Source organism: Giraffa tippelskirchi, chromosome 11 (genome assembly GCF_054371585.1).
Source record: "Giraffa tippelskirchi isolate mGirTip1 chromosome 11, T2T-mGirTip1v1.2.pri, whole genome shotgun sequence".
In the NCBI taxonomy this organism is placed as follows: Eukaryota; Metazoa; Chordata; class Mammalia; order Artiodactyla; family Giraffidae; genus Giraffa; species Giraffa tippelskirchi.
This window is the reverse complement of record NC_137285.1, coordinates 133106976-133126206: the sequence shown is the minus strand read 5'-3', so window position 1 is coordinate 133126206 and position 19231 is coordinate 133106976. Positions and strand designations below refer to the sequence as shown.

Genomic DNA, 19231 nt, shown 5'->3' with positions numbered 1-19231 from the left:
TCTATTCCCTTGAATCTATATGTCACTTCCACTGTATAATCATAAGGGATTTGACTTAGGTCATACCTGAATTGTCTAGTGGTTTTCCCCACTTTATGATAAATTAAAATACCATAAAATATAAAAAAAGGTTAAAAAAAGTACAAGTGCCCTTCTCTACTCCTAATTTCCCAGTTCCATTCTCTGAAGTAACCATCCTTTCTCTGAACAGATTAAATATTCTTTACTATTAGAAATATTTTTCAGGATGAACAGATATATCAAATAACTATAAATCTGATCATGGCAAAACAGATTTGAAATAGATTTCATAAGTGGCACTTCAAAAATATGTAATATGAGAAAAATGATACACAAAACCATACCTTTCTTATTAACCTAATATTTAAGTATTATTAAGATAAAAAGCTGATGACTTCTAAAACCTGTGTTTGCCCATTTTCTGTTGATGGAAGTAAAGCTTATTTCCTTCATAAGCTTTTGTTTATAAGTTTAAAAAACTAATGTAGCAATATTTCAAGCTTGATTTAAGGTCACAGGCACTACTATTTTTGAGATAAATGAGTCTCTTTAAGTGAAAAAATATACAGGAAGTAAATGAATAAGATGTTGCTCATTACTTCAGTTTCTTTATTATTCGACTGAGCATAGTCTCTGCCCTGAGAGTCAGAGTTTACTAGTACTTGATATTGTTTAGTGGATACAGTGAAAAGTGTAAAGATAAGAAAGACACATTCACTAACTTCAATGACAAAAATAATTGTGTGGAAGGCAGGGTCCTCTGCTCAAGAGTAAGTGTGAACACAGTAGCTTTTGTGGCTAGGCCCCCTTAGAAGCTTGGAATAATTTGCAAACAAAAGAAAAGACCCATTGACATTCAACAAAAGAGGTCATTTTATCTTTTATTCCTTAAGGAGGTGTGTTCTATTAGAAAAACCATGAGCTCTGATTCTCCCCAGTCTTGGTTCTATCATAAATTAGCTACTCTGAGCCAATAAATTATTTGTCTATAAAGTATAATTAATATCTGCCTACTTTTCATAATCCAACACACTTTCAGTTAGCAGTTATTATGTGTAACAACATAACGAATAAGACAGCTTTTCTCTTGCTATTCTTCCAAACGAAACCCTTGCTTAACATGTGCTCATCTAAAAAAAAGCCCTCTAAAAAATAAAGGTCACTTTCTTCTAAGCCCAAAGCTAAGGAAACAGACCCTAATGTACTTAAATCTTAAGGCCACAAAAGTCAATCCCAGAAATTATTATAAAATTGAAGCTACTCATTTTTGGTCTTATACTACAAAAAGCTATTTTATTTTGATATGAGATAAGGTCAAGTCTCAAAAGATATATAGCTCAAGCTTAGAGAGTCCAAGAACTATTCAACTCAGAAACAGAATTTATCATAAATTGTGCATTTGTCTTTTATTGTTTACTAAAGAACATTACAATATTAATGTACAAGTCCATATGTCAGTCTATTCATAAAGTGTAACATGGTAAAGTGGTTCTCAAAGTGTGTTTTTTGGAACACTGATTCTGTATGATAGCAGTTACAAACAAGGGGGTTCTATGATCAAATGCAGAAATGCTGAGTTAAACAACGTTGTTTCTCTGTGTGTGTTTCTTTAGGATTGCTGCTACTTTAACGAGGAATTTCTGAGTAGGGACCATATTTTGCTGAGTTTCCTCTGCTCATCTGACCAGAGAATCCTTTGTTGACCTGGTGCATCTGCCAGCAGTAGTGTTATGCAGCGGGCACTGGGACATGCTGGCACAACCTATCCGCTAAGACTAGTCCTCAAAAATCACAAACGATCCCAAGATGGCTTACATTCTCCCTTTCCATGTACTCCCCTGCACCCCACCTCCTTATTTCTTTCTTTTTAAACTGTTAACAAGACTAATTCCCTGGTCTCCTTTCTTCCACCCCAATGTGCACGTTGCCTGACAGTCAACTTTCCCAAATTTGCCACTTTCTCTTTGCTGAAAGACCTTCCCACTGTACCTGAGTTTACAGTCCCTAAATCTTTCCTCACTAACATCCTGATCTGATGTTCCCAGGCTGCTTTTCTGATCTTACATTTTGCTTTTCTTTAACAAAAAGGTTACTCACTTTACTCAATCTGCTCTCCATTTTTCATACCCCAACCTCTGTTCATGTACTCCTTCTGACATATCTTTTTTCCACCCTATCCACTTTGTCAAAGTCTATTCGATGCCCCATCCCCCTTTGTTAAGTCTTCTCAAGCCTTTTTTGAAAGCACTAGGGAATGAACATGTATTTTATTTTTACTGGGTGCCAAGCACGCCTCAAAGACTTTGCGCTCCATTAAAGATTACTCCTTTTATCAGCATATAAATATAACAGCATAGTGAGTGGTATTTTTATTGTTGCTTGACAGGATGGACCCATGCTTGACAACAATAGGGACTAAGTGAGACTTAAAGGCAGACTTAAGCAATTGGACCCAGACATCTCTCAAACCTAACAGGTGGCAAAATGTACCTAACAGGTAGCAGAATGTATCACAGTCATCACCTCAACCTCCACACAAATATTTGGGGAAAAGTGGGCAAGACTGATGGGCCACTGGTCTTTGTGGGAACTACAGTGCCTGTGATGAAAGCAGATTCAATTCTATGTTTCAAAGGGGCTGGTGGGGTTTCTAAGAGACTATCTCAAAGACTAGATGTACCTGTGAGATGAAAACATCGGTGTTTCATTCTCCACTGGAGATCTGTGAGCAGAGAATGTGCTCGTGTTTCCCTGTGACCAGCTGAGCAAAGCAGAGAGATCTAGAGAGGACAGGAAGGGCTGAGAGAAGGGCAGTGGCGGAGCAGCCTGCGTTGGCAGAAAACTCCTGCAGGACAAGGAGGAGCTGCATGTGAGTCAGTTCGCTGGTGTTCCATGTGAGATGATGACTGCCTGGGCCTGTGAGGCACAGCACTGCGGGCAGGGAAGGAGGCGGCATGAGTGCGCTCTGACCTCAGAAAACACCACAGTGTAGACACCCTACATTGAAACTCTCATCCTTCCAGGCTTTGAGAGGGCTGGCATTTGGAAACTAGCCTCAGAGGTAGTCAGAGAAGTCATAATGGGCAGAAAACTCTGAGTGGGCAGCTGTAAAGAAACATGTGCCCTTTTACGACTGCGAGTTCAAGCCTGTGTTGGGTAGAGGGCAGATGAAAATTTCAACTGTATTTGACACTAACTTTTTTCTTTAAAAAATTTTTTTTGGCTGTGCTGGGTCTTGCAGCATGGGGGCACAGGCTCTAGAGTGTGTGGCTCAGCAATTACGGCATGTGGGGTTAGTTGCCCCATAGCACGTGGGATCTTAGTTCCCTGATCAGGAATCAAACCCGCACCCCTTGCACTGGAAGGTGAGTCTTACCTACTGAACCACCAGGGACGTCCCAAGGCTAAATTTCAGTAAACAAATGGCCCCAAAGTTGCTGAATATGACAAAGATATACCTAGTAGATAGAAAAAGATCTGACAAAGTCAGTTGAAAGCTCCATAAGAGCAATTGTTTAATGTGTGTACCTCCTGAGTTGAGATTCCTCAATACACTAGTTAAATAAACAAGTCGGCCTTGGCTCTTTCCCCACCAATTTCTACGGTCACATATTATTCTCCTGAATATTAATTGGTGGGACTGCTTCTGAAGCTGAAGCATAGGATGAGATGGCTGGATGGCATCATTGACTCAATGGCCACGAGTCTGAGCAAACTCCAGGAGATACGGAAGGACAGGGAAGCCTGGTGTGCTGCAGTCCGTGGGCTTGCAAAGAGTTGGACATGACTGAGCGACTAAACAGCAATACTATTCTCCAGAGGAAAAGAAAGTCAGTAGAGGAAACAAAGGTCACGGCCTCTGACCTGGGCACTTGTAAATCCCATACATAAAGTTAGTGAGGGTTATTAGCATCTATTTTATTGGTGACTTGAAGGCACAGGCATCGAGGAATCACTGCATATTGTTTTTGAATTCACCTATTTTGGAGAGATGGATTAGACAAAGTGACCCAACAATTTTTCCATTATAATGTCAAGATTTTATAATAGCAATTTCCATCAAAATAGTGGCTTTATAATAGCAATTATGATTAAAATGAAATGGCTGCAGTCAAAATTTGTATTTTTACACAAAGAAACATGAAATCACCTTCAATAAGGGAGACAAAAAGAAAATAGAGTCAGTATTAGGGTAGATATTAGAAGAGAGTGAAAAAGCTGGCTTAAAAATCAACATTGAAAAAACTAAGATCATGGCATCCAGTCCCATCACTTCATGGCGAATAGATGGCGAAACAATGAAACAGTGACAGGCGTTATATTCTTGGTCTCCAAAATCACTGCAGATGGTGACTGCAGCCATGAAATTAAAAGACACTTGCTCCTTGGAAGAAAAGCTATGACCAACCTAGATATCATATTAAAAAGCAGAGATGTTACTTTGTCAACAAAGGTCCGTCGAGTCAAAGCTATGGTTTTTCCAGTAGTCATGTATGGATGTGAGAGTTTGAGTATAAAGAAAGCTGAGCACCAAAGAACTGATGCTTTTGAACTGTGGTGTTGGAGAAGACTCTTGAGAGTCCCTTGGACGGCAAGGAGATCCAACCGGTCAATCCTAAAGGAAATCAGTCCTCAATATTCATTGGAAGGAGTGATGCTGAAGCTGAAACTCCAATACTTTGGCCACCTGATGCGAAGAACTGACTCACTGGAAAAGCCCTTGATGCTGAGAAAGAGTGAAGGCAGGAGGAGAAGGGGACGAGGATGAGATGGTTGGATGGCATCATCAACTCGATGGACATTAGTATGAGCAAGCTCTGGGAGTTGGTGATGGACAAAAGAGTCAGACACTACTGAGCGACTGAACTGAACTGAACTAGGGTAGATATTGGTGGACAACACCCTTTCTCCCTGCCCCCCACACTTTTCTTCCCAAGTCAGGCTTCTCAAGAAGGGGTCTAAGCATGTATTAAGAATAGAATAAAGGTGCCTGGAAACTGTTTTTTCACTTCCTTCTCCAAGACAAAGAGATTTGAGGCCCTATTCTGTCCTTGATTAGCTGTACAACCTTGGGCAGGACAATGGAGACTGGAGCAGACATCTACAGAAGATTCTGAAACATCACAGTTCTACTATCTATCAATCCCCCCAATTCCCACTGCTTTCTAGAGAAGCCTATTTATTTGATAGTTGCTTTTGATGCTCTGCCTAGACCAAGGTAGCAGCCTGTTAGAGAAAACCCAAAGTATTTGCAATCAACTAAGATCATGGCATCTGGTCTCATCACTTCATAGCAAACAGAATGGGGAAAAGTGGAAACAGCAACAGATTTTCTTTTCTTGGGCTCCAAAATCACCATAGATGGTGACTGCAGCCATGAAATTAAAAGATGCTTGCTCCTTGGAAGAACAGCTGTGACAAACCTAGATAGTGTATTAAAAAGTAATGACAACGCTTTGCCAATAAAGGTCCATATAGTCAAAGCTATGGTCTTTCCAGTAGTCATGTATGGATGTGAGAATTGGACCATAAAGAAGGCTGAGTGCCAAAGAACTGATGTTTTTGAACTGTGGTGCTGGAGAAGACTCTTGGGAGTCCCTTGGACTGCAAGATCAAACCAGTCAATCCTAAAGGATATCAGTCCTGAATATTCATTGGAAGGACTGACGTTGAAGCTGAAGCTCCAATACTTTGACCACCTGATGTGAAGAGTTGACTTACTGGAAAAGACCCTGATTCTGGGAAAGATTGAGGGCAGCAGAAGAAGGTGACAGAGAATGAGATGGTTCGAAGGCATCATTGACTCAATGGACATGAGTTTGAGCAGCCTCTGGGAGATAGGGTAGGACAGGGAAGCCTGGTGTGCTGCAGCCCACGGAGTTGCAAAGAGTTGGACATAACTGAGCAACTGAACAACAAGCTACAATCAATCAGGATTTTATGTTCTAGAAATCTGCTTTAAGACAAAGCTACCAACACTGCCCGGTGTTTACAATCATGATTTACTTTTTTGAGTTAATGTCTCAGTTACTTACTCTTTCAGCTGTCCAACAAAGACCTCTGGGAGCCAGACTTCCTGGGTTTGAATTTTCAGTGTACCCTTTATTACAGAGAGACCTTAGATATCAGTTACTTCATCTGTAAAATGGGGATAAACGATGGCACATACTTAATAAATTTTTCTGAGGTTTAATGAATTAATACCTGTAAAGTGCTTAGAACAGTACCTGGCATAATTGATGTTAGTCATTATCTTATTATATGGGGAGATTTGGTTTAGCCTGCAGGCAGCTTCATAGATGTCACCAAGAAAGGCTCAGAGTTTGGGGTTTAATGCTCTATGATTGCCACCTTGAAATTCTTAACAATTCTGTCTTCGAATTTGTATTCTGTAAGGCACAAGTCTGGTGGGACAATGGAGAATGTGCGGAGGGATGGCTACACTGCAGTCTCCTCTTCCCAGCCTCCAGCTCTCTGCTCTCTCCCTGCAGTCAATGTTGTTGCTCTCTGCCCCTGTTCAGGCAGGGTTTCCCCAGGATATGGATGCGGAAAGGGTCAAGGATGTTGTGTACCCCATGACATTGTGAGGTGGGAAATAAGATCAGGCACTGGGCTAGACACACAAAAACCAAGGCGAAATAATTAGGATAAATTATCTTACAGTGCATCAGCTATCTAACTGAAATCAACTAGAAAGCCTATAATAACAACTTAACATTTTTTAAATAAAGTATCAGACAGCTGTTCCAACACGGGTTTACATTTCTGGCTTGTTGGGTTTCACTTCAATGATACATGGGGTGCTTAATTACTAATAATGGAATCCTACACAAAGTTGGATCTAATGAAGGAAACCACTTTATAAGAAAAGAGATGTGGAAGAAGGTCTATGACCAGGTGACCACTGGTTATGAAGTGGGGACATGGACACAGCTGTCCTGTCCAGGGCTGGCTATGCTTTAGAGAGCATTTGGTGGGCACTAGGCAAGGGCAAGCTTCTCGCCCACCTCTGACCCAGGTAGCTGTCATGGTCCAGTGTAAAGTCTGCAGATCCCATCCAGTGTGGGTTGGGGCTGTGGGGCTACGGGAAGGGGAGGTACCCAGCTCACTTCCTTACTTTTGACCAAAATACAGTCTCAAGTGGTTGGAGGAGGAAAAACCTGAAGTCTGATGGGTGGTTTATGCCTTAAGCCGTGGGGTGAGACCCCCAGGGGCCCATGACAATCTGTGCTCTGACAATATCCACGTGCCTGAAGGAGCACACCCTAAACTAGCAAATGCAAACACCATTACAGGCTGAGAGAGACCATGGAAGAAAGAAACAAAGCTTCACATTTTAGTACCTTTAATGGTACTTTTTTCCAATTCTTTAAACAAAGGCTCCACATTTCCATTTTCCATGGGCCTCACAAATTGTGTAGCCTGTCCTGCCTGCAAAGTTTATTTTCTTCCATAGAAGGCTTTTATAATAGGCACTTTTACCAGGCATTATCCCTGAGAAGTCACACATGGCAGGTGATGAAACTATCTGAATATAGACAATGGTAACTGTAAATATCATATATGAGTTTTAAAATGAATGCGTTAAAAACACTCATACTAGCTCAATATTTTCAAGACTACCATTCTCTTCAGTCCATTTGGTAGAAATCAAGTACTATATCTTTCTTGATCCCTCAAGTCTTAATCATTGGGCTTCCCTGGTAGCTCAGCTGGTAAAGAATCTGCCTGCAATGCAGGAGACCTGGGTTCGATTCCTGGGTTGGGAAGATCCCCTGGAGGGAATGGTAACCCACTCCAGTATTCTTGCCTGGAGAATCCCCATGGACAGCAGAGCCTGGCGGGCTACAGTTCATGGGGTTGCAAAGAGTTGGATATGACTGAGTGACTAATTAAGCACAGCACAAGCCTTAATCATCAGCATTTTGGACAAAAGAATAAAAACTGAAAACAAACAACAACAACAAAATAATATTTTTAGAAGTTTCCTGTGGGAAGTCTTCTCTTATTTTCAACAGCAAACTGGGATAACTGTTCTTTTTATCTAAGGAGTATTTCAGTTATTTATATACTTGAATTACAAGGTATGTTTGTATCATTGATACAAACTACAGTTACATTGTAATTTTTCACCCCAAATTTTAATCAGTATTTTCCACAGCACTGTATTATGGAAGGTGCTGCCAATGGGTCTGTGTATCAGGAAGAGGTGGGCAGATAATAAAAGTGAGGAAGGCAATGGAGAGGACTATGCCATCAGCCAGGGAGCAAGTAGTGAAAGTGAACTCATTAGCATTAGAACATGTTATTGCCAATTACTTAGATTATAAGTAATCAGCATCTAAAAACAAAATCAATAGTACCCTGGATCTTGCGAATTGCACCTGTGCTTTTAGCTTGGTCAACATTTGGATGTTTTTTCGTTTCAATATTAGTCTCAGTTGAACCATTTCATCGGAGAAATGATTTGCTCATTTATATTTTCTGATTGATTAATGTCCCTAGGGTGCTGCCAAATTAGAATTTGCTACCCCAAATATTCCCCACAAGAAGACTTGCCACTGGTTCAAAAGTATGAAAGAAGGCAAATCCAGATTCCAGCTGAGCAGTCAGGAGGCATCATCTTGGGTTGAATGGAAAATCAGGAGATGAAGGCACAGTTTTAGAAAATAGATTTTAGAAAATAAAGCCAACCTAGTTAAAAATCCTAACAACCCCAAGTAACATCAAAGTAATGTTGGGTTATAGTACTAATTATACTTGTGCCTACAACCTATGTTACAGACCATAATCTTATAATTTTCTTTCTTTTCAAGGCAACAGGTTAATAGCTGCAAGGAGACTCTTGCACACCAAGATCAAAAGAAGCCTGTTGGCATAAGGCATTTTGGCCTCAGACTAGATTTTGCACATGCTGACATGTCAAAATCTTGAAACAGAAACTTCAGAACTTCCTTATGATTGCTGAAGGCATGTCACTGACTTCATACTAGCTCCAGAGTACATCTTTCCAGGGTAGCGCTCAACCATGTAAACACAGAACTGGGCAAACCAAGCCTGAATGTGTACTTGGAAGTGAAAGTCTTAAGCAGAACAAAATATGAATCAGCTTCCAAAGCTGCCAAGTTTCAGGTAAGAATCCAAGACTAATACAGAATCGGGAGTAAGGAGCATATAGAATAGCATTTCTGATGAATGGGGTAGCTCAGCAATGAGCAGTAGCCCCCATTCCTGTACCGTGATCACGAACTCTGCTGGCCTGGCTTCTCAGGCTGGGCAAGAGAGCCAGGGGAACATGACTTCATTCCATCTGGTCCTTGGCACTTATCTTCCTTTTGCTTTATCTTGCAGTGCGAATCTGCTCATGTCCTGGTATCCTCTCCAAATTTTCTTCCTAGCTATGTTCCTTACGTTTCATAAGTGCAAGGGTTTTTGCATAGCGTGTCACAGTTGGTACCAGTCACTAGTGGATGCTTAAGAGGGGCATTTTAAATGTTCCCTTGTTCTCAATGACCTCAACTCATTAGTTAGCACCATTATCAGTTAAGGTATAAATGTCTCGGTGAGTCCACATTTTACCAAAGGACTTACAAAATTCTAAAGTTTTATTGTTCCTTACCAACTATTCATTCACTTAGCAACTGAAAGACACTTTCAGTCCTTTTATCTTTTTCTGGCCTGACTAGAGCACAAGAGTAGCTGGACTGTGTGCCTGCGTCAGCGGGTTACCACTTCAGTACAACTCAAGCAAAACAATTTGAAAAAGTGCCAAACTATTTTGGGATTGGGTAGACAATAGTGACCCTTCATGATTCCATGAATAATGTAAACAGGGAACATATTGCTGAGGTCAAAGAGAAGGAAAAAAATTAAAAGTAATTGCCTGGAGAGAAAAAACGAGGTGTAAGATTTTAGCAGGGCAAACAGCATTTGAACAGAGACCATATTCTGTTTACACATTAAATTTAGAGTTTCACATGTATATTATCATATGTGAAACAGAACACCATTCCATGCTTGATGCATGAGACAAATGCTCAGGGCCAGGGCAATGGGATGACCCAGAGGGATGGGATGGGGAGGGAGGTGGGTGGGAGGTCCAGGGAGGGGAACACATGTAAACCCATGGCTGATTCATGTCAATGTATGGCAAAAACTATTACAATATTGTAAAGTAATTAGCCCCCAACTAAAATAAATAAATTTATTAAAAAAAAAAAATTTAGAGTTTCAGTTTTTCCAGTGGCAAATCATGTTAATTATAATTATTTGTCTTGAAGGTTTCTGACTTTGCAGTCACAGAACTGTGCTGAGGTTTTCTAACTCTTCATTTCTGTGTTTTCTCTATTACCAAGTAATTATAAAATTACTTGAATAAAAATGGCAATGGAATAGTTAATATAACTTAACCTATGTCATCAAAACCATGTCAGAACTTTTAATGAAGAGAATACCTGAAAAGAAAAAAATCAAAAATTTTAAGGTTATCCTAGTGATTATGCTCAGATGGTAAAGCGTCTGCCTACAATGCGGGAGACCTGGGTTCAATCCCTGGGTTGGGAAGATCTCCTGGAGAAGGAAATGGCAACCCACTCCAGTATTCATGCCTGGAAAATACCATGGACGGAGGAATCTGGTAGGCTATAGTCCATGGGATTGCAAAGAGTCGGACACGACTGAGCCACTTCATTTCATTTCAGTGATTATGCAGTGGTGTTTCCTAATGTTTCCCAGTACTGTAATGTGAAATATTCAAACACAGAAAGTTGAAAGAAGTTTTTGAGAGAACACTCATGTACACACCACCTGTATTGTACAATTAACCTTTTTCTACACATGCTTTATCACCTTTCTAAATACCTATACATCCACCAATCCATCTTATTTTTGGGGAATTTTAGATTGCAGACATCAGTACACTTTAACCACTTTGGCATGTATATTGTTAGCTAGAAGTCAATATTTACATATGGGTCCTTTTCTTATAAAAAATTTATTGTGATATAACTCACATACTGTACAATTCAGCCTTATTGTTCCTTAATATATCAAAGCTTTTTTAGTGGAGAAAAATGGAACTTTTTTTTTTTTTTTAACCTATCACTCTTATATGTGTCAGAAAACACTTGTGGCTTTCAGATCTTCTCCTGACAAACAAAGATAGTTACAAATTTTGGAAAAATAAAAATTTCCAAATTGGAAAAGACACAGACACTTCCTCCAACCCTAATAAATTGAGAAACTTTGTTACTAGAATAATAGATAGCAATTATAAACCTCAACTTCAAATCTTATTTGGACAAATGACGTTGTATCTGTAATCATTCCACAAAAACTGTGTCACTGCAGATAATGGGTTCAAATACTTAGAACTACCACAGTTTTGTACCTACTTATAGGAGCAGATTATATTTTCGAAAGATAACTACACAGCATCACCCATTCCACATGCTCTTGTACAATCTGATCTTGTGAAGGGGCAGGTTTAATTCTTCTCCCCAAAAATCTGAGTGGCCTTGTGACTGTTTCAATCAATCAAGTACCACAGATGTGATCCTTTGTGGTGAAAGTGAAAGTTGCTCAGTCATGTTCGACTCTTTGCAACCCCATGGACTATACAGTCCACGGAATTCTCCGGACCAGAATAATGGAGTGGGTAGCCGTTCCCTTCATCCAGGGGATCTTCCCAACCCAGGGATTGAACCCAGGTCTCCCGCACTGCAGGTGGATTCTTTACCAGCTGAGCCACCAGGGAAGCTGTTTGTGACGGTTTGCTTCTAAAAGGCCAGGCAGCTTCTACTTTGTTTTCTAGGACATTTGCTTTTGGACTTCTGAGCTGCCATCTAATCAGTTCAACCACCATATAAAAAGAGGCTACCAAGTTGTGAGGAAGCCTAGGTCACATGGAAAGACCACACACAGGTGCTCCAAAGACAGCCTCAACTTTAATCCACACGGATGGCACTTGTTCCACTAGACATGCTCCTAGTTGATTCCTACCTTAAGTCTTCAAATTTTTCCAACTGGGAACCCAGATATCATGGCACAGTACATACATGGAACATAACTGCAGCCCCCTGTTCAAATTCCTGACACATAGAAACCCTGGATGTAATAAAATTAATGTTTTACATCACTAAGTTTTGGGGTAGTTTGTTATACAGAAATGATAACCAGAACAACCCTTCTCTACCTCCTACCCTACAAAACAAATCAAAAAGCACCAGTGTTTTTAAAAGGAATATATAATTTGTGTTTGGCAGGATACCTATGTATACTAATTACATTAAAAGGATCATACAATCCCATGGTCAAGTGGGATTTATTTCAAGGATCCAAGGATGATTCAACATCCACAAATTAATCAATGTGATACACCACACTAACAAAATGAAGGCTACAATTGAATAAATTTAACCCTGGAGGTGAAAGATGTATACACTGATGACCATAAGAGATTGAAGAAAGAAACTGAAGAAGATACAAATAAATGGTATCGGCATAAAAAACACAAAGATCAATGTGATAGAAATAAATCCACATACTTATGGTCAATTAGTTTTTGATAAAGAAGGCAAGAATGTGTAATGAGGGAAAGGAGAGTCTCTTCATAAAAGGTGCTGAGAAAACTGGAGAGTCACCTGCAACAAAATGAAACTGGTCCTCTATCTTTGGCCATACATAAAATCAACAAAAACGGATTAAAGACTTGGCTGTTGTAAGACGTGAAACCATAAAACTCCTGAAAGAAAACAAAGTGGTTAAGCTCCTTGACGGTGGTCTTGGCAATGATTTTTTACTTTAGACATTAAAAACAAAGACAATTAAAGCAAAAATAAACAAGTGGGCCTACATTAAACCAAAAACTTCTGCACAGAAAATGAAACCATCAAGAAAATGAAATGGCAGTCTAAAGAATGGAGGAAAATATTTGCAAATCATAAATGTGACAAGGAGTTAATATAAAGAACTCATACAACTCATATACAAAACCCAAAATATTCTGGTTAAAAAATGGGCAGGGTAACTGAACTGAAGAGACATTTTCCAAAACAAGACATACAAACGGTACATGAAAAGGTGCTCAACATCACTAACCATTAGGGAAGTGCAATCAAAACTACAATGAGATACTACCTACAACTATTAGAATGGCTGTCATCAAAAAGATAAGAGATAACAAACATTGTCAAGGACGTGGAGAAAAGGGAACTCGTGTACACTGTTGGTGGGAATATAAACTGGTTGAAGTACCACATGATCCAGAAATTCTACTTCTGGATATATACTGGAAGGAAATGAAGCTACTATCCTGAAAAGGTATTTTTATTTTTACCCCCATGTTTGCTGCAGCATTTTTTTTTTTTTACAATAACAAAATGGAAACAACATAAATGTCCACTGATGGATGAATGGGTGAATAACATGTAGCATATATACACAAAGGAATATTACTCAGCTGTAAAAGAAAAAAAAAACTTTGCCATTTGTGATACGGATATAACTTAAGGGCCTTATGCTAAGTGAAATGAATCAGACAGAGAAAAGACAAATATTGTATGATCTCACAAATAGGTGGAATCTATAAAAATTGAACTTAAAGAAACAAAGATCAGACTGGTGATTGTCAGCGGCAAGGGGTAGGGGGAAATGGGTGAATGTGGTCAAACAGTACAAGCTTCCAGTTATAAAATATATGTTTTGGGATGTAATGTACAGCATGGTGAAAAAATTATATAAATTTTGTTTGGCAGCTATATCTGCACAAGGAAAATATCTTATAAGACATCACCTCAGGTCATTAAGTTCTATATTTAAGTATTTAGAAATTTTTATAAAATGTTGCTACAAGAATTTCATATTTTTCAATTAGTTCCAGCCATTGGCTGGGTAGTAATTCTAGTTGTCTATATTAGGGAATAAATATAGATAGCCTAAACTAATATGCGAAAAAGGGATTTTGGTTGATTGTAAGTTCAAAGAGTCAACTAAAAAACTAACATATTTTCAGGTCCATAATTGAAGCACTATATATGTGCCATGAATTCCTTTGGCAATGTGGTAAAGCCAATTAACTTCTTTCAGAATAATGATTTTAAATACATAAAATAAAATACAGATTTTAGATTAGATTAATAAAGGAAACAAACTCTTTAAATGTTATCAAATAATAAATGTCTTCAGCAATATCTGTGTTTTTTAAAAATTAACTCTTAAATAACAAGAATAGCAGTGCGACTAATGTCTACCGGAGAGGAATATAAATGATATTTTGAGATACCTGCATAGTTAAAACATATGTAAACTCATATGTAAAAATTTGTGATTTTTATTGACAAAGCCACAGTTACCGCCAATCCTACTGTGGTTTGCTACCTATATTCATAATTAAGAAAATACTAAATTTCAGTGGGAAGTTAGTGAAAATAAAGATGTAAATCTCTTCTACCCAAGTTCCTGGAACCACTAAATTTTATCCATAAGATCCCTTATTCTTAAATCTCATTTATGATTTCATGGATTTATGACATTCCTGGCCTCCTCATTCACTTTTTCCTTTCTTTGTAGCTGTTTGTTAGAAGCTTTGGAGAAAGATTGGAACAAAAACGCATGAGATTCCTGTCTTGGGACAGTTTCTTATATTCAGAATTGTCCATTATCTTCTCTCTAGTCAATAAAATCCCACCCATTATTCCAGGTTTAGTTCAAGTCTTACTTTCTCTAGTAAGGTGATAGGATCTGTAATGACTGCCCTTTTCTCTGACTTCCTACTGTGTTGGAGTCAGTTTACCCTCATTGTAGCACTTCGTCTATTTCATCTACCATTACTTTGTGTCCTCATCTAGGCAAGGAAGTTTATAGAAATTGAGAGTGTCTGTCATTTTGTATTACTCAAAACATACTGCTAGGTATACCTGCAGGCCCATGATTTGTCCTCGTGCAATGTCCATTCTACCAGTGATACTGCCCAGTTGTGTAAATCATGTATGTGGCTGTGGGGAAGTGAGACCACATGTATTCTTTACCGTCACTGTCAACTACAATGTGCCACAGAGGATGGGCTAGACAAGGTATCCTTATACTAAAGATAACACTTAGGTGTCACTTATTATATGCCAGATACTCTTCAAAACATTTTGCTTACTCCTTTAATCCTCTCATCAGTTCTCTGATGCAGGTACTATATTCATCTTCATTTTACAAAAACAAGGAAACTGAGGCATAGATAAATCAGTAAAGAGATGGAATTTGAAACTAGGCATTCTTTTCCAGAGCTAGTGTACTACACTATACTGCCGCTCATGATATTTCTAAATACAAGAAATCCTTATAAATACACCTGCGAGTTTAACATGAAATCACTCATTTGACAATTAGCTTTTCTTTTATTGGATTTCTATTTTCCCTTGTACTGTTAGCATTTTATTACAATAATAGCAGCTATGAGTCTTGCTATGTGCCAGATCCTGGCTGGCACATACAGTTACTCTGTGAAACAACATTGGAAACCAATCTCCTATATAGTAAAAGATAAACCAAGGCTGCCCGAGTCCACGCTTAAAACCTGATGCTATACTACTATGTGTTTTTGCCTTATTTTTACAACTAGACTGAAAATTCTTTGAAGCCAGAGATTATATCTTCTACTTGCTTGTTGATTCCATAATACTTTGAATGTCTCGATCCTAATTGATACTGAAAAAAAGTTGGATTGATGGATACAACTGATACTTTACAGAATTCAGCATGGTATAGTACAAAGACTCTGGGGTCTCTCTGTAGGTCATCTGGGAAGTTACCTAGTCTTTCAGCTTCAGCTTCCTTATCACTAAAAGGAGGAAAATACAATTAATTATAGGGGTGTTTAAAGATTAAAGGGCTTCCTTGGTGGCTCAGATGGTAAAGAATCTGCCTGAAATGCAGGAGGCCTGGGTTTGATCCCTGGGTCTGGAAGATCCTCTGGAGAAGGAAATGGCTAACCACTCCAGTATTCTTGCCTGAAGAATTCTATGGACAGAGGAGCATGGTGGGCTACAGTCCTTGGGGTCACAAAGAGTCAAACATGAATGAGCAACTAAACACATACACACAAAGATTAGAAGGCAACATGATCTCTAAAATGTTTATTATAATGTCTGCCACGTAGTAAATACTCAAAAAATGCTAACTTCTTAACTAACTTCTTTGAAACATAATTTTTGGGTCAAGTCTTCAATGACTGATTTTAGTATACAACTGTATAAAAGTGCTTACCTTTGGTTGTGCAATTATTGAGATTTTTCTTTTTCTCAAAATGAGTTGAAATAACCATTAGTTTATTTTAACTGAGAGAAAAAAACTTCTTTCTGAGCTAATGAGATAGTTCTGTTACAAAACAAAGTTCTGTCTCCATGGTCTATCACAATGTATGGCTGTGCTTAGTTACTCATTTGTGTCCGACTCTTTGCAACCCCATGGACTGCAGTCCGCCAGGCTCCTCTGTCCATGGGGATTCTCCAGGCAAGAATACTGGAGTGCGTTGCCATGCCTTCCTCAGGGGATCTTCCCAACCCAGGGATCGAACCCAGACCTCCTGCATTGTAGATGGATTCTGTACCATCTGAACCACCAGAGAAGCCTACTGATGAGCAAATGTGAAATTAATGTATGGTAGAATAATGGTCCCTCAATGATGTCTATATCCTAATTCTAAGAATCTATAATATGTAACTTTACATGGCAAAGGAGAATTAAGGTTACAGTTGGAATTAAGGTTACTAATCAGTTGACTTTAAAGTAGGGAGATTACTCAGGTTTCTCCCAGTGGGTCTGGAGTAATCACAAGCGCCCTCAAAAGTGAAAGAGAGAGACAGAAGACAGAACCAGAGTGACGACAGTATAAGAAGGACCTGGTCCAATGTAGCCAGCTTTGAAGGTGGAGAAATGGGGTCATGAACCAGGAATGCAGATAGCCGCTAGAAGCTGGAAAAGGCAAGGAAAGGGATTCTCTTCTAGGGCGTCTGGAATGAACTCAGCTCTCCTGACCGCTTGATTTTAGCTCTGTAAGATGCATCTTGAATTTCTGTCTTCCAGAACAGCAAAAAAATAAATTTGCATTGTTTAGGCCATTAAGCGTACAGTAATTTGTTATAACAACAATGGTATCAGTCCAGGAGAAATATCAATAACCTCAGATATGCAGATGACACCACCATAATGGCAGAAAGCGAAGAGGAACTAGAGAGCCTCTTGATGAAGGTGAAAGAGGAGAGTGAAAAAGCTGGCTTAAAACTCAACATTCAGAAAACTAAGATCATGGCACCTGGTCCCATCACTTCATGGCAAATAGATGGAGAAACAATAGAAACAGAGACCAAGTTTATTTTCTTGGACTCCAAAATCACTGCAGATGGTGACAGCAGCCATGAAATTAAAAGACGCTTGCTCCTTGGAAGAAAAGCTATGACAAACCCACACAGCGTATTAAAAAGCAGGGACATTACTTTGCCTACAAAGTTCCATAGTCAAAGCTATGGTTTCTCCAGTAGTCATGTACGGATATGAGAGCTGGACAATAAAAAAAAGCTGAGCGCTGAAGAACTGATGCCTTTGAACTGTGGCGCTGGAGAAGACTCTTGAGAGTCCCTTGGACAGCAAGGAGATCAAACCAGTCAATCCTAAAGGAAATCAGTCCTGAATATTTATTGGAAGGACTGATGCTGAAGCTGAAGCTCCAATACTTGGGCCACCTGATGCAAAGAGCCGAATCACTGGAAAAGACCCTGATGCTGGGAAAGATCGAAGACAGGATGAGAAGAGGGCAACAGACTCCGGGAAAAGGTGAAGGAAAGGGAAGCCTGGTGTGCTGCTGTTCATGGGGTCACAAAGAGTCGGGACACAACTGAGTGACTGAACAACAAACAATAGCAAGAATGCATGTAAATAAGGCCACAGATTTGGAACTGTGCAAAAACAGCTAAGTTATGATTTTAAACAACTTTCAAGTGACCATATGAATACCAACAGTGATATTTCTCTTGATTATACTGGGTAGAGAAGTCAAGTAAAATGCAATATAGTAAAATTATTATAGATTTATTTCTAACATGTTTTTAATTAACTACACTGGAAACAAGAAAATTTTTTCTTTGCAGTTTATTCTTTAGTCATCAGAAATGTCCTCCTATTTGTGAACATGATCAGCAAAGAATAAGGAAAGAATTGTAATTATAACAGGAAAAATTTCTGTTTGGACAAGGAGAAGGTATTTTGGACACTGTCATTCCAAAGCGTAAAATATTTCTTTAGCTAATTAGTAAACATCATTGTCTGGCTCTCAAATCCCTCCATCTTACCAAACTTAACCACTTTTATGTACAAATACAAAACTTCTGATCAAAGCATGCCAGTTTCTTGTATATTAAATAGACTATTCATTTCTGTTTTATGCTATCTCCACTCTGCTTAGAATGTTCTGTCTTTTCTTCTCTGCCCATTCAACACAAACTAATCTCTTTCTCTAAGCATCCATAGCACTTATATATTCCACCTGTATTTTCTATTGCACATTATTCTCTTATTTGCATGTATTCATTATTATTTCAGGTTTGTATGTCTTGTTTTCCTCTTAGTTCCTTTATGACTGATGATACTTGATGGGCATATAGGGGTTCATTTTATTAGCTTCTACTTTTCTCTATGTTTGAAATTTTCTGTAATGAAATGTTAAAAGAAAGGGAGGCACCCTTCTAATCTGTAAAGCATGCTTTCAATTTCTACGTTTCTCCTTTCTAGCTTTCACTGCAAAGTTGGTTGAATTGGTTTTTCCTTTAAAGTTCTACCTCTTTTGGTTTAAGAAACATGATGTAAAAGATATGATACTGTGCTCAAAGGTTCATGGCCTCATCTAATATAACAGTGAATTAGTGTACATTATTCAAGACAAAACTTTCACTATTGCTCAGTAAAGAGAAGCATAATTAATTCAATTCACCAGTTAATTGTTGCTGTAATCTTTGAAACCTTTGCTTAATGTTATTGATACAGGATTCCTTGTTAGCATATTTCTGGCAAGAGTGATTGAGGCAGAAGGTTCTCATCAACATTTAATAAAGAAAAAGTTAGAATAATAGTAAAACTTACTATCGGTAGTTTATACTGTAAAGTATTAACAACACAAAATGTTAATTAATTTCTAATTCTCTATTCTATTATTTAGATTTCATGAAGG

General features: G+C 38.6%; 1 protein-coding gene across 10 annotated transcripts in view; it reads right to left on the bottom strand.

Moving 5' to 3' along the window:
* Positions 1-19231, bottom strand: part of ELP4 (elongator acetyltransferase complex subunit 4) — a 225989-nt gene that overhangs the window by 44332 nt on the left and 162426 nt on the right. For 3 of the 10 annotated variants that reach the window (XR_014069375.1, XR_014069373.1, XR_014069376.1), the window contains one exon: positions 6057-6159. The exons of 4 other annotated variants lie outside the window; for them this stretch is intronic. Coding sequence is in view for 1 of the 6 variants with exons in the window: in XM_081544095.1 (XP_081400221.1) it covers positions 6151-6159 (9 nt within the window). In the remaining 5 variants the exon portion in view is untranslated. Of the gene's footprint in view, positions 1-3918; positions 4000-6006; positions 6160-19231 lie in introns of those variants that run through there. 3 more of the 10 variants (XR_014069372.1, XR_014069374.1, XM_081544095.1) reach the window with 2 other exon arrangements.